We start from the raw sequence: 15,138 nt of genomic DNA, 5'->3' as shown, positions 1-15,138 counted from the left end.
AGAACAGTGCAGCTCTTTTCCACTTACCAAATTCTTGGAGTGGCCCCCATAAAACAATTATTGCCCACCCCCGTCCCTAATGTAACTGTGAATGTTCTCAAAATAAACGTACATTTCATCTAGGTAGAGTGGTCCTTTCCTCATCCCTGGTAATCAAAGAATATGTGGAGTGGGGTGACGTCTCTCAAATGCAAGGGACAGAATTTGGGACTGGAAGGTTCCAGCAGTAGGAAATGACAGTTAGGAACAGTCACAGTCAGTTGGTTTCTTATAGCTGAAATTGCTCTCAAGTGTTTTCTCTGGAAGAACAGAAAAACTGTCCTTGCACAATACTTAGCAGGTTATCTCAGCTTTTAGTAACCAGTAGTAACATTGTTTTCATTTCTATGGGACAGTTAACAAGTGAGGAAGAGGAAGGAATAAGGGTGGTTTCAAACCAGGTAATAACCTAAAGGAGAGAAATACACTTCTGCATTGCAGTAAGAGTATATTTGAACCAACCTCTTAGTGATTTACAAGTTGAAAAGGGGGTAGCCGAATTAGTCTAATAGAAAAAAAAACGTAAAAAATGAATAGTCCTGCAGCACCTTAGACTAACATAAAATGTAGATGGTATCCCGAGCTTTCGAGGGCACAACCCACTTCTTCAGATGAATGAGTTTAAAGGGGTCCAGCATAACATCTGAAGAAGTGGGTTGTGCCCATGAAAGCTCAGGATACCTTCTACATTTTATGTTAGTCTAAGGTGCTGCAGGACTATTCATTTTTTTATGGTTTTTTTTTCCTGGTGATTTTTAGCAACTCAAGGAAGCTCTTCCAGATCTTCAGACTTTTTCACTGCATTTAGGTACATAGTTTAGTAATGGTCTGGTGCCCAGATAACCATCCTCCTTGGCTTAGTTCCTAGAAATCCTGATGCCATGCATTGAAAAAGCAATGTAGTAATAATTGATGCCTGGCAGGCCTATGTTAATGGTTAGCCTAACTGGTGAAAAGTGGCTGAAGCTATACAAATTGTCACAATAATCTGTTATATAAAACTGTTTAAGAAAAGGTCTGAGAAGACAGAGATTGAATTAATTTAAATAATGGTCTACTGATACCCAAAGCACACATCTGTGACTAACCAGCTGCACTACATCCTGAAAGCATTAACAAAGCTGTTGTACTGCTGCCTTCAGTGAGTCAAGAATGTGAGTATTAACCTCTAGGCAGACTTTTAGGTAGCAGGGCTCAAAGCCCAAATTGGCTGGGAGCTCTATACTTAGATGTCACCAACCAATTGTCAAGTGCAAACTCCTCAAGCTCAATAATAACCTAAGCATGGAGTCACATATAGTCTTCATGGATATGCTGATACGTTGCCTCCCAATTGATTGCAATGTTGTGAAAGATGGTCCCTTACACCAAGAATCATGGCAATATTCACCTACAGTCCCGAAGAACAACTCATCCTAGGCCAATTGCACCTTAGATGTCACATGAAAAACAACACTTGTAGCCAATCTTATAAGCTGTATGAAGGTTTATTAAATAGAATAAGGAAACATAAGTTACTTACAAGGGTAAAGCAGGTAAACACAGATGCACAAATGACTTATCTTAAGGTTCAAAAGCTAATAGACGCTCCTATCATCTTCCACCACTCTGTCCTTTATGGCTAACCCAAATGCTGAAAAAGTGCAAGCAGTAAAGAGTGTGTTGCTTTTGTTGGGGTTTTTTATCCCCCTCCCGCCATGTGATCTGAACTGCAGTCTCGGCTGATGGAGGACTCCACTATATGACTTATCTTTGGATTAGGAGGAAAGCAGAACTACAAATGTCTTTTGTTCTCTTTCAAGTCCCACAATAGTCTGCTGTTGATGGAGCTTTTCTGCTGGGGTGGATGTAACACCTTCTGTTGATTATCAGCCCTTCATGCTCATTGTTGTACGTCTCTCCTGCTGGTGATTTACACAGTCACAGAGGCTCACAACACAACCACTGAAATATTATCTTCCAATAAGGGATACAGATGTTATAAATGAGATGAATGCATACAGCATCCCACAAGCAGGCAACATTTTAAACACATTTTTATAATTCTGATACCTCTTTAACAATACTGACAGCCAGTAAGCCAGACTGATTCCAGCTATGTATTTGTCAGCGTTCACTTGAGACATGGCGACTTTGGCATGAGCTTGCACCACATCTGCCAGCACCATAGCTGTATTTTCTGCATCTTTACTCTCCTACCTTTTCTCTCCCTTCTATGTCTGTTTGTTTTGTCTGTAGCAGGAATGTGACTATCATTCTCAATTCAGAAGTGAACAACAGAACTAGCTGCTCTTCCCCCATCAGGCAAGACTGTTTGTCTGAATAAGATACTTTAACCAATATTCACTTTCCCCAAAAAGGAACTTTGTTAGGTTTTGGTTTGTTTTACATGAACAATCAATTTCAGTTTCAACTCTTTCCTTTTCTGTGTCTAGATCAATGAATTTATAATATTTTGCATGAATTTTATATTCTGTTTGTCATGCTACTAAGTAGTCTCTGTATGCCAAACCCCAAACCTTGGTTAACACTGTTAAGTGCCCAATTGGGTTATGTTAACACCTTTTGACCACTAACTCTATTTAAGTGATACTTATATCATTATATTTGCATCTCAAGTCTCTCTCAAATAGTTAATTCCACCTCCTGTTCTAGGGTTCTATCTTCTCCAGTCATGTGCTTAAAACAGCCCATAAGGGCTTCCAAGGACCTTCTGTCTCCTTACTTTAATCTTTCTCTTGATCTTTTGTTTCCTTTTGTTTATAGCCTCCTGCATCTCCAGGAAAATAACATTGTTTTATCTCCATGATTCATCAAAGCATGAACAAAATCCAGAAACATCTCCTTTTCTCTTCTTCTTACTAAGACCTCATGGGCTGTTCTCAGCACATGGCTGGTCAAGGGGCATGTCATCTTGAGAAGTGTTAGGTAAGGTTGCATCATCCTCCTATTCACTACTGTGCTGTGATTGTATTTTGGGTAGAGAGAAAGGAAAATTAGCAATAACAGCTATCAACGTGTGTTAGGCATATTTCCAATGGCTGGGTTTTTACCCTGAAAAGCTCACAATATAAGAGAGAGAATAATCACAGAGAGATGAAGGATGGCAAGGAAGTAAATACTATATACAATAAGAAACCAGTTAAAAATATAACTGTAACCATTAACAATTCTAGCAGTTACACAATTATATGCACTGTGGGGCTCTGGAGTATAAATTTTATACTGCAGAGTCCACAGCACAGCTGGCCCCCAGGAAGCAGGGCCAGAAACCGGCTCCTGGCATGCACCAGCTTCCAGTTTATACTATAAGATGGCTGCCAGCTCTGCTCCCCGGGAGCTGGCTGTGCTGCTGCAGAGCCTGTAGTGTGGGGTGGCAGCCGGCTCCCTGTGAGCGGGGCTGGGAGCCGGGGTGTAACCATAATGCAAACCAATAAACGGATGAGCATCTGTTCACTGTTTAAATGGTTACATGCTTATATCCCTAATAGATGTTTTGATAAAGTGTTCTCATTTGTTAGACCAAGATTCCCCATAAGCTGCACAGCTAGAGAAAGTGCTAGGTGGAGGAACTTCTTCCCCAGGGTGGCATCTGTATCCAGTATCTCCCACTTCCTCCTGGTACTGACTCCTGAGAAGTGGGCTCCAGGATCTCCCTCCTACTGCCTTCTACTGCTCTTGGCTCAGGGGAAGACAGAATTAAGATCCCAATTCAGCCTCCTTACCCAGGCTTGAGAACAAGGAAACAGCAGACCACCAGAATTCTCTCCTCAGGCCCAGGGATGGGAAGAAGTGGAGAGTGGCAGCAACCCCCTCTCCTTGAGCCTATAGCTGAAGGGTAGTGAAGACATGAGGGCAGAGCATGATTTTTGGATGGGAGGCAACAGTAGTATATGTTCGCTGAGATGACAGCATTTATTGATTTGGGTGAGGAGGAAGGAGAATGGAGAAAAAAGAGAGATGAACGGAGAGAAAGTCAAACAGGAAAGAAGGGGAAGAGAAAGAATGGAACTAGATTGGGAGGGAGTGTGAGGAGAGTGTAAATCCATCTTATTTCATTTCATTCCATTCATTCAGAGTGTGGAAATCTGGCAGAGTGACGTAAGGCCTGAATTCTGCAGTTGTACTGATTGAACCTGGTCCAGCAACATGGACCATGGACGTTGCTGGACCAGAGAGCTCCAGTGGCTAGGAGTGGAGCCTGACTGGCAGTGGGCATCTTGCAGGGCTAGTGACCTGGGGCAGGGAGTCTTGTCACTGGCTAGGGCAGTGCCCTGGTCAGGGCCAGTGGCCAGGATAGGAGCCCCAGGAGAGCCTGAAGCCTGACCTCCCTTGGTCTGGCAAACTCCCTTCTTTGGGACTGCTCCGATTCTCAGGGTGCTGAACCAAGGAGGTCCCATCTATACAAGACCCACAACAAGACAACACCCTGCTCCAAGCCTAGAAGAAACCACAAGGGAAAAACTGGGGCTGGGCTGTCCCAGCAGACTCCGGTGGGGCTGTGAAGTTGTTTCATTGTTGTGTAGACTCCAGACTCTAGGGGCCTGGGCTGGAGGACATGGTGAAGTGGGGTGTCATTTCCGCAATCTAAATCATCAACAAAAAAATTACTAACAAGTTTCCTTAGTTTTGGATGTTGGTCTCTTGGCCTCTCCCATATACTTAAAACTTATGATAGTGTGGAAGGTGGACTTAATTTACAAGCACACTAGTAAACTCCAGGAAGTTGACTGTTCTTCATATCAAATCTCTCCTATGCCTGCTAGGCCGAGCCTAGACTGGCAAGTTTTTCCGCAAAATCATCTGCTTTTGCGGAAAAACTTGCCAGCTGTCTACACTGTCCGCTTGAATTTCCGCAAAAGCACTGACAATCTCATGTAAGATTGTCAGTGCTTTTGCGGAAATACTATGCTGCTCCCGGTGGGGCAAAAGTCTTTTTCCGAAAGACTTTTGCGCAAAAGGGCCAGTGTAGACAGCAGAGATTTCTTTTCCGCAAAAAAGCCCCAATCGCAAAAATGGCGATCGGGGCTTTTTTGCGGAAAAGCACGTCTAGATTGGCCACAGATGCTTTTCCACAAAAAGTGCTTTTCCGGGAAAGCGTCCTGCCAATCTAGACGCTCTTTTCCAAAAATGCTTTTAACGGAAAATTTTTCCGTCAAAAGCTTTTCCGGAAAATCATGCCAGTGTAGACGTAGCCCTACTGTTTACCATGCCTTATACTAGCTGGCCACCGGTGGTGTGTGTAAGCCCACATTCTGAATAAATGAGACCATGTGCTAATGTGATTGCCACATGTCACTTGTGCCTCTCTATCAGACTGATATGATCCACCCTTCACCACTGAGTCCTACATGCAACCCATATTGTTCAGCTCTATATCCTCAGTCTAATGCTATTCTGCCCCATCAGCACTCTTATCTTTGTGTGCCTGCTGCTACTTTTTCCATTCCCAAGGTAACCCTGCCCACTGCTATGCAGACTCTGTCCTTGAGCCACACTCTATGGCCATTTGTGAATGCCTTTGTTCTGTCCCCACTTTGTTACCCTAAACCAGGAACCCCATCTCCCTTGCTGTCCCAGCTCTGTGCCTCATACTGTCCTTGTGCAGTATTGTGCCCAGCTACTACCCTGGCCTGGAACTGTGCCTTCATGCCCAGCTTCTGCCCACACCTCCATGCTGGCCCTGCCCCAGGCCCAGAGGCTTGCCCTTCCCTGTCCTGACCCCCATCCATGTCCAGGTAGCTGCTGGCTCTCCCCCACACAATGCTCAACTAGTGGCCCTATCCCTCTCCTACATTACGTCCCGTCCCCCCATCCCCTACATGTCCAGCTACTGGTTCTTTCCCATGCCACACTGTGTTCCCTTCATGCCTGTCTACTGACTCTACCTGATATTGTGCTCTACTGTGCTTAGCTGCTGGCCCTGCCTTGCCCTCTCGCACACATGCCCACCTGCTAGCCCAGCTCTGCCTTTCTCCCATTTGTACCATTGCTAGCCCAGCCCTGCAGGGGGCTCACGCTGTACTCCTCTGCTGCCCTGCCCTTCCCCCTGTCCCACAATGTGCTCCCCCCATAGGCAAGCTGCTGTTTGTGCCCATCTGCTTCCATGAACTGTGCCCTTTCCCTCTCTCCAGTGTCTAGTTGCTGGCTCTGTATCCTGCTGTGTGCCCCCCACGAACAGCTGCAGGCCTTGTCTCATGCTGTGCCCCTCCCCGCCAGCGGCTGACCCTGCCTCGTGCTGTGCCCCGTCTCTTGCTGCACACCAGCTTCATCCAGCTTCATCCAGCTGCTGGCCCCGCCTCATGCTGCCCCCCTCTCATTCCAGCTGCTGGCCCCGCCTCATACTGCCCCCCTCTCATTCCAGCTGCTGGCCCCGCCTCATGCTGCTCCCCTCCCATTCCAGCTGCTGGCCCCGCCTCATGCTGCCCCCCCTCTCATTCCAGCTGCTGGCCCCGCCTCATGCTGCCCCCCCTCTCATTCCAGCTGCTGGCCCCGCCTCATGCTGCCCCCTCTCATTCCAGCTGCTGGCCCCGCCTCATGCTGCTCCCCTCCCATTCCAGCTGCTGGCCCCGCCTCATGCTGCTCCCCTCTCTCATTCCAGCTGCTGGCCCCGCCTCATGCTGCCCCCTCTCTCATTCCAGCTGCTGGCCCCGCCTCATGCTGCTCCCCTCCCATTCCAGCTGCTGGCCCCGCCTCATGCTGCCCCCTCTCTCATTCCAGCTGCTGGCCCCGCCTCATGCTGCCCCCTCTCTCATTCCAGCTGCTGGCCCCGCCTCATGCTGCCCCCCCTCTCATTCCAGCTGCTGGCCCCACCTCATGCTGCCCCCCCTCTCATTCCAGCTGCTGGCCCCACCTCATGCTGCCCCCTCTCTCATTCCAGCTGCTGGCCCCGCCTCATGCTTCCCCCCTCTCATTCCAGCTGCTGGCCCCGCCTCATGCTGCCCCCCCTCTCATTCCAGCTGCTGGCCCCGCCTCATGCTGCCCCCTCTCTCATTCCAGCTGCTGGCCCCGCCTCATGCTGCCCCCCCTCTCATTCCAGCTGCTGGCCCCGCCTCATGCTTCCCCCCTCTCATTCCAGCTGCTGGCCCCGCCTCATGCTGCCCCCCCTCTCATTCCAGCTGCTGGCCCCGCCTCATGCTGCCCCCCTCTCATTCCAGCTGCTGGCCCCGCCTCATGCTTCCCCCCCTCTCATTCCAGCTGCTGGCCCCGCCTCATGCTTCCCCCCCTCTCATTCCAGCTGCTGGCCCCGCCTCATGCTGCCCCCCCTCTCATTCCAGCTGCTGGCCCCGCCTCATGCTGGCCCCCCCATTCCAGCTGCTGGCCCCGCCTCATGCTGGCCCCCCCATTCCAGCTGCTGGCCCCGCCTCATGCTGGCCCCCCCATTCCAGCTGCTGGCCCTGCCTCATGCTGCCCCCCCATTCCAGCTGCTGGCCCTGCCTCATGCTGCCCCCCCATTCCAGCTGCTGGCCCCCCCCATTCCAGCTGCTGGCCCCACTTCATGCTGCCCCCCCATTCCAGCTGCTGGCCCCGCCTCATGCTGGCCCCCCCATTCCAGCTGCTGGCCCCACCTCATGCTGCCCCCCCATTCCAGCTGCTTGCCCCCCCCCATTCCAGCTGCTGGCCCCACTTCATGCTGCCCCCCCATTCCAGCTGCTTGCCCCCCCCTTCCAGCTGCTGGCCCCGCCTCATGCTACCCCCCCCCTCCCTCCCTCCCTCCCTCCCTCCCTCCATCCATGCGCTTCTGGTCCCCCTTCCCTACCTGCTTCCCCGTCCTGTGCCCGGTCCCCAGCTGCTGGCCCGGCCCTGCCCCCAGCGGCGCCCCCCGCCCTTGGGCACGCGGGTCCCACACTCACAGCACCTGCGCACTGAGGCGCCCCGCGCCGCTCGCTCGCAGGTGGCCGGGCCCGGCCCGACTCTCCCCCTCCCGGGGCGCTGCAACCGGCGGCCTCCCCTCGCCCAGCCCGGGCGGGCGGCGCAGGCGCGCGGCTCCCTCCTCCCCTAGCGGCGGTTGCTCGGCGTCCGGCAGCGGCGGCGGTTGCCTCAGAGCCCGGCTCGGGCAGCCGGAGGCGGGGCCCGGGCGCGAGCAGGAGGCGGGGCCCCGGCGCAGGGTGAGGGGAGCCGCACCGCGCCGCACCCCTGGCCCGGGAGTGACCGTCGCCGCCGGGGAGGAGCAGGAGGCGCGGGGCTCGCCCGCCCCCACCCACCGCGCTGAGGTGAGGCCGGGGCAAAGCATCCTCCATCCTGGCTCCTTCCCCTCATCCTCCCCCCGGCTCCTTCCCCACGCTTGCCCCCCCCCCGGGCAGGCAGCGCCAAGCCCCCCTCTCGCCCGAGGCTGGAATGAACGGTCATTTCGTGCCGTGGCTATTGTGGGGAGCGGCGGGCTGGATTTAGGAATGAAGGGAGAGGGTCAGAGGTAGCCCGGCTTCTTTCTTCTGTACCTTCCCCTCGCTGGCAGGCGAGCCCAGCTCCATATTCTGCCCCTTCCCCCCCTCTCTTTATTTTTTCTTCAGTCCCCTTCCTTCAGGCATCAGAGGGCTGTGCAGCCCTTCACCCCGTGTCTCTAATGTACAGCCTTTCTCTGCTGCTGGCTCGGATTGTCTCACTAAGAAGCCACTAGGAAAGGGAGGGAGTGGGGGGGGGAAAGCAGCTTTTTTTTTTTTACCCCCTTTCCCTTTAGGCCTCTTCCCCTTTCTAATCCGTTTCAAACCACCCGCTTAATATTTGATTTGGAATCCAGCCCGAAAGGTCCTTCGTCCTGTCAAAGCATTTGCTCCGGGGGCAAAGAACGAAAGTTTTGACTATGGACCGTGCAACCTTGTTTTTATCCACAAGGATCACCAACATTCAGACGAATGGGATTTGGATAATTAGGGATGGAAAGTGACTGACTCAGTGTGTTATGCCATGGGACATAGCTGGGTTTTGGATTAGGAGCAGATTCCGCTAAACATTGGGGTGAATTAACAGGGTTGTACTTAGTAGGTGGAGGTGTGATTTTTTTGTTGCTTTGTTTGCTTGTTTGAGGGGCTGTGTTTTGTGGTGTGCAGAGTAAACATGTTTTTTTTTTAATATTATGCAAAACAAAGAGGGCGTTGAAAAGAAACTTGCAAGGGAATATGTAGCATGCACCTGCTTCTCGATGGGTGGGTGGGTGGGTTATATTATCTCATGGCACATTGTGGGTTTAAAATTCTTGTTTCTTTTTAAGGTAGTGGTCAGGCATTTAAAAATGATTTATGTGAATGCTGCTTTTTTTTTTCCTCTTCAGCTTCAATAAAAGAATATGTATCATTTATGTGGCAGATACTGTATTCTAGGCAATTTCATTTTTTCTTCTTTTACAAACGTCCATTTATTGTGCCATAAGAAGTTTATTTATACTTTGTCGGAATTAATGTGTTCCAATGTCCCTCTTATTTTGGCAATAAAAAGATACAGTTTTGCATTGCTAGTTATAGTTTCAATCAAAGGCATGTAAAAACCTTCAAACTGTACCATATTTTCGAATACATTCCTTGGAAATATTAAGATTATGGTAACTTGTCAAGATCACTGCAAATGTAGTTGTGTATTTTGGAATGGAGGGTGAATAAGTAAGGAACAGGAATCTAATGATATTCCTGATAAGAATGACAGATTTTTTTGGTTTTATAAATAGCAAAGCATATTTGATTTATCATTTCAAATGTCATAGTTAATATTATAGTGTTGTCTCCTCCCCCACTGTGTTGTGAGGATTAAAAAAAATCATAGAAATGAACAGAATTCCTTCTAGAACTGAATGAGTGTTGACTTGGGAAGAAGAAATGTTGCAGTGAATCACGTAACTGTATTTTGGGACTGTTAGAATAATAATGTACCTTCCCCCTCAAGAGATTGTAATTCCACATTAATGGGTGTTGGTGAGGACACAAGCATGAAGCTCTACTACTTTGTCAATATCACTTGAATTACAACTAATTTATGTACGTTTTGGAGGCTCCTTATATCATGTTAATATTGAAAATGTGTGGGTGCCGCTGAAATGCTATAGGGGCACTTAGTTATTGGAGACAGATATCAGAGGAGCTGTGTTCATCAGAATCTGATGAAGTGGGTCTTTGCCCACGAAAGCTTATGCTCTAATAAATCTGTTAGTCTATAAAGGTGCCACAGAACTTCTCGTTTAATTATTGGAGTTATTTCTCTTTTGTGCCAAATAGTATTTATCATGCCAGTCTTCTGCAGGTACCGCACACTATCTGTATCTGTGGGGTTTGAAAAATTTTCTCCTGATGCAACTATGGCCACTCAGTTCATTAGTTTTGAGAGCAGAGTGGATTTTTGCTTTTAAGGTAATTTATCTCAAGAGTTGGCCACAGAAGGGTAAACTATTTATTCCTTGTCTATATCCTTTGTTTACAAACAACCCTCCAAAAGAGGAACAAAACAGAGGAGCTTTATGTATGCTAGGATTCAGAACCCAAACAAAGAATAGATACAATAAATAGAGTAAGTAATGTTAACAAAGAATGCCAATATTAACCTGACATAAAATTATTTGTATTATAGTAGCAGCATGGAACCGTAATCAAGCTTGGGGCTCTATTGTACTGGCTCTCTATAGACATACCGGAAGACACAGTTCTTGTCCCAAAGAGCTTGCAATCTGCTATAAAAGAAGATACAAGACGATGTGAAAAAACAAATGACTGGATGAGAAAGAATAAGGGTAACAGTGATAAACACATGTTTATATAGACTAGTTAAATGCTCAGCTTGATGACTAAAGTCATTTAAGGTCTGTGTTCTTTAATTATAAAGTTTAAATAAAGATATACAATAAATGTCAGCAGTTACCATTCTCTATCTTCATAGTCATTTAGCCAAAATAAACTCCCCTCCCCCCCAGTACTTATTTATGTGTATACCTTAATTTATTTGGTAGTTGCTCAATCACAAACCTTTGCTAGACCTTCACTAGAGTATTTCCCTGTATTAGGGCTTTATTGAAATTGAAGGTTACCCAAATCACCACTTCCTTTGTAATGCTCGCTTTCTAAAGCACAGCACCAAAACCCTGGCTATGGGATTCTAGTGCCTTATTTAAACCACAAAAAATTGCTTCTTGCTGTTGAGAATTGTTAGCGAAGGGTACTCTTGAACATTGTTGAACATGATTTAACTGCTAGTGTGATGGGACAGAGCTGTTCTCCATGACATTGTAGAAAATGTGATTAAGACATGATTCTACTAAGAAGAGAAAGGTAGGCTTGGCTCATTAACGAGATGGAATTGACGTCTAATTTAATTGTTCCAGAGTACCCACGGTGACAACAACTGTATTATCATTCTTTATTTTTTAAAAATAGTGGAGTATTTTATTTGTTTTTCACAGTATTTGAAATATTTTGTGTCCTTACTAGAGAATGTAGCGATGTTTGTTGCCACGTTGTAGAAAATGTGTGTGTTACTTATTCAGACATGAAATATTAATTAAGCCATAGCACAGGTTTTGAAAAAATAGAATGATGAGGGATAGCTAGCAATGATCATTCCAGTGGGATTTTTTATTGTTTTCTAATACATTTTGTAACCAAAACTATTTTTGTTAGCCATTTTTTGTTGCTGTGCCCTCAAGGATTCTTTTAAAAATCTAAACATTTTTTTTTTGCTTGTACTGAAACTCTTGTTATGGGGGCTCAGAGTGCTTCACAAATATGAGCAAATATTGAATCCATCTTGAAGAACAGGAAACTATAGCACAAACCAGTTGAGTGATTTACTCAAGTTCATAATGTGAAACAGTCAGAGAGTCAATAATAAAACACAGGTCTCTTCTGATGTCCCACATATGTTTCTTCAAATAACTCTCAATTTGTCTTCAGAAACAAAATTTCATTTTTTGCTCCAAATGTGAATGAAAACTTGAAAATTTCAGATTTCCTTAAGATGGAAATTTCCCCCCAAATTTGTTGAGAAATATCAAAGCAACCTTGTAGAAGCACTGCCTTGTATATTATATTATCAACATTAAATGCTCAGGATGCTTTTTGCAAGATTTCAAAAGCAATCTATTCATTCTTCCATTTAGAAATGTTTGGCCACCAGTAGTGTCAGTCATATTTTCACCTGTGCTGGTGTGTTTTTAGTGTATGTGCAATGTGCCTCAGTTGACATGAGACAAAGATGCATCACTGAATTTTGTCCACTGGTTGGATCATTGAAAGAAGGAAAAATCTAACCACCACCTTATGCTACTCCCCTCTCCAATATCAGCATTGTTACAGAGACTGGACCAAGTTTTCAAGATTTAATAAGAACTGATCACTTTGAGTAAGGTTAAGTTCCATAAAATATTAAGTAAAATTGCATCACAATTTTTGTTTGAGAGGTAGGAAAGAATAATAATCAGCAGTTTGGTAGTGCTGTACGTATTCAAAGTGTTTTATAACTATCATATTGTAGGCTCTTTTGGGAGGCAGTTGCTATTGTAAAAGGATTTGGAATGATTGTTAGATATAACCTTTACCTCTCCTTCCTCAATAGAAAGACAAAGAGAAGATTTTTTTAAATTGTGTTTATATGCTAGAAAAGAATCTGATGATGGTAATGGGAGGACACTTTTTAAATTGAGGGTATAATTTTCAAGTGACTTAGGACTGTGTCTCTTTTAATGAAACAAACTGTGCAATGCCTCAATCACTTTTTGAAAATGGAATTTAGACTTCTAGGTCTCAAGCACTTTTGAAACATTTACCTGAAATGATTAATTTGTCCATAATGTTAATAAATTTAATTTCTAAAATACTAAAAAAAAATCTTACTGTTTGCTGGTAAGACATCTTTTCTATATTGCACAGAATCTGTGTGCATGGAAATATGTATCAATTTACATTAATGTCCCCTTAGTGCAGAAGGAGGTTATTAAACCTATTAAAATGGACCAGTTGACAACATTTTCTCATTCAGAATCTGAGTGAAGCTGAATCCATCATATGATAGCTTTTACCTTGTATGCTTATCAGTCAGAGAAAACAACGTTGACTAGAGAGCTTAATGTCTCAACTGAAAAGACCAGAGGGAAAATGTCTTTAATATGTAACTTTCCAGTTAGAGTTACATGCATATGGTGTATATATAAATATGCCTCTCTTTTAAATGTTTTCTTTTGGGTATTAAGTAGCATCTGATAAGGTTTTTCTGGTACACAGTCAGGAATTTTTCTTGGAGAATGTTTGTTATAACTAGATATGAAATTAGTAGAAAGTGGCGAGTCACAGTTGAAGCAGCTCCAAGAGCTGTATATTAACAGTGGATCAGTGAGTTCAATCCAGAAAAAAATATTGTTAAACTGGTAGTAATTGTGCCCTTTCCAAAGGAATCATATTAAGAAGTATGAAAACAATAAAATCTATTCAGAAGAAGTGCAAAATTATTTGCAGTTCTAACTTGCTTGAATAGTTTGAGGAGACATAGTTATCTGATGACATTTTTGTTTGATGCTTGACTTGCTTTTGGTATTTGCAGCTTCAATTAGGATAAGATCTCTTTATTTTAATGATAGTCTATGACTTTTGAGGCCATGTATCTTGTAATCTTACAAATTATATAAATGTGCAACACAGGCAATATTTCCTATGATTACATATTTTTAACCCTTCTGTGTTATTTGAATAACCTCTTTTTCTGCTTTAAAATATCAAGTTTTTGCTTTTTAAACTCTTCATTATTGACAGTGCCCCCAATGCTGCAGTTCTTTGTTTATGGGCTCACGGCTTTGCCAACATGAAGCCCAAATGAATGAGCCAGGCTCCATATGGATACAATGGTACATTTGCACACAGAGAATTATAAGACTGGGGCCAATGTTAACACATAGAGCTAGATTTACAAAGGGAATTTAGATTCCTAATGGCCACTTTAGATGGTGTTGGCATTCATAAAACTATTGCTCAGCAGTTGCCAAATCTTGTAGGAACCTACATTTCTTCTATGTGCCCAACCTCTTAAGCCCTGACACTGTTGAGCAGTTCTGCGCCTAACTCATTTCTAAACCCAAACAGAAGTCTCAAACTCTGTGTTTCCCTGCCTCTCTTGCCTGCAGAGCCTGATCCACTAGTCAAGCTCTGATCATTCCAAACCTGCTCAAAAAAGAGGTGGTGCTGCCCCTTTTATATCTGGTAGTCCAGTAGATGTAGCACTTGTCAGAATATGAGACCCATGTTCAAATTCCCACTCTTCCTAATTTGAAGCAGAGAATTGAACTCAGGTCTTCTGCCTCTTGGGTGAGTGCTGTAACTGATGAGCTATATAAGGATATTGTGAGACAGGTCTCTCTCAATGTTTCCTGATGAAGCAATTTTGCTTGAATAATTATTGGGCCAGAGAGCGAGTGTCACTGTATAGCTCACTCCCTTGGAACATGGGATAATTGAGTGAAAGCTCTGAATCAGGCAAAGTAGGGATTTGCATTTTGGTCTCTCACATCTGTGGTGACCATTGGGTAAAAGGCTGGGGTGGGGGGTGGGGGGCGGGTATCCGTGTTAGGTTGTGGTCCTTGTTTTTTGGCAAGAAAGGGCTAGCCTGTGGCTGTGACTCCTAAGTGGAAGGAAGTGCCTCCTTCCAGCTCAGAGTTAGATGCCTTGGAAGTAACAATGATGGTTTTGACTGATCGTATAATTTTGATTGAGAAATTGCTAATATATGGACACATTCTGATCTAACGTATGCTAATTGAAAAAATGTCAGTGGAATTAAACCAGATTTGCAATGGTATCAATGAGATCAGATTGTGGCCTGTAGTTTTTCTAGATTCTAGAACAAAAATATATTAATTTAAAATAGACGATATCATTCAGCTTACCTTTGTTAACAGAATAAACAATTAAGAAGTGGAACACAAATCACTGTATTTGTTTACATAATAATAGTATTGGTAGAAGTGGTCAACTAAATTCTATTGTTACATGACTGTAATCCAGAATCGCAGAGTTACAGGTTGTCATACGGACCTCCCAAAACCAGGACTCTCTGGTCTGGCAACATCTGTGGTCTGGCAGGTCCACACATGTTCCTGGAGCCGGGAGTCCTGACTGGGAGCCCCAGTGGCAAGAGATA

The 15,138-nt window shown here is 45.3% G+C and overlaps 1 protein-coding gene across 7 annotated transcripts in view; it reads left to right on the top strand.

Annotated features, from left to right (window-relative positions):
- Positions 1-8,076: 8,076 nt before the first annotated feature.
- Positions 8,077-15,138, top strand: part of CTNNA2 (catenin alpha 2) — a 781,915-nt gene continuing 774,853 nt past the window's right edge. For 3 of the 7 annotated variants that reach the window (XM_075930972.1, XM_075930969.1, XM_075930973.1), the window contains exons 1-2: positions 8,112-8,252; positions 10,591-10,750. In XM_075930972.1, coding sequence (XP_075787087.1) covers positions 10,735-10,750 — 16 coding nt within the window. In that variant the 5' untranslated portion in view covers positions 8,112-8,252; positions 10,591-10,734. Of the gene's footprint in view, positions 8,253-10,590; positions 10,751-15,138 lie in introns of all 7 variants that reach the window. The other 4 variants (XM_075930975.1, XM_075930976.1, XM_075930971.1 and 1 more) reach the window with 4 other exon arrangements.

Source organism: Pelodiscus sinensis, chromosome 5, assembly GCF_049634645.1.
Source record: "Pelodiscus sinensis isolate JC-2024 chromosome 5, ASM4963464v1, whole genome shotgun sequence".
In the NCBI taxonomy this organism is placed as follows: Eukaryota; Metazoa; Chordata; order Testudines; family Trionychidae; genus Pelodiscus; species Pelodiscus sinensis.
The sequence above is the reverse complement of the archived record's forward strand: the minus strand, read 5'-3'. Positions and strand labels throughout refer to the sequence as shown.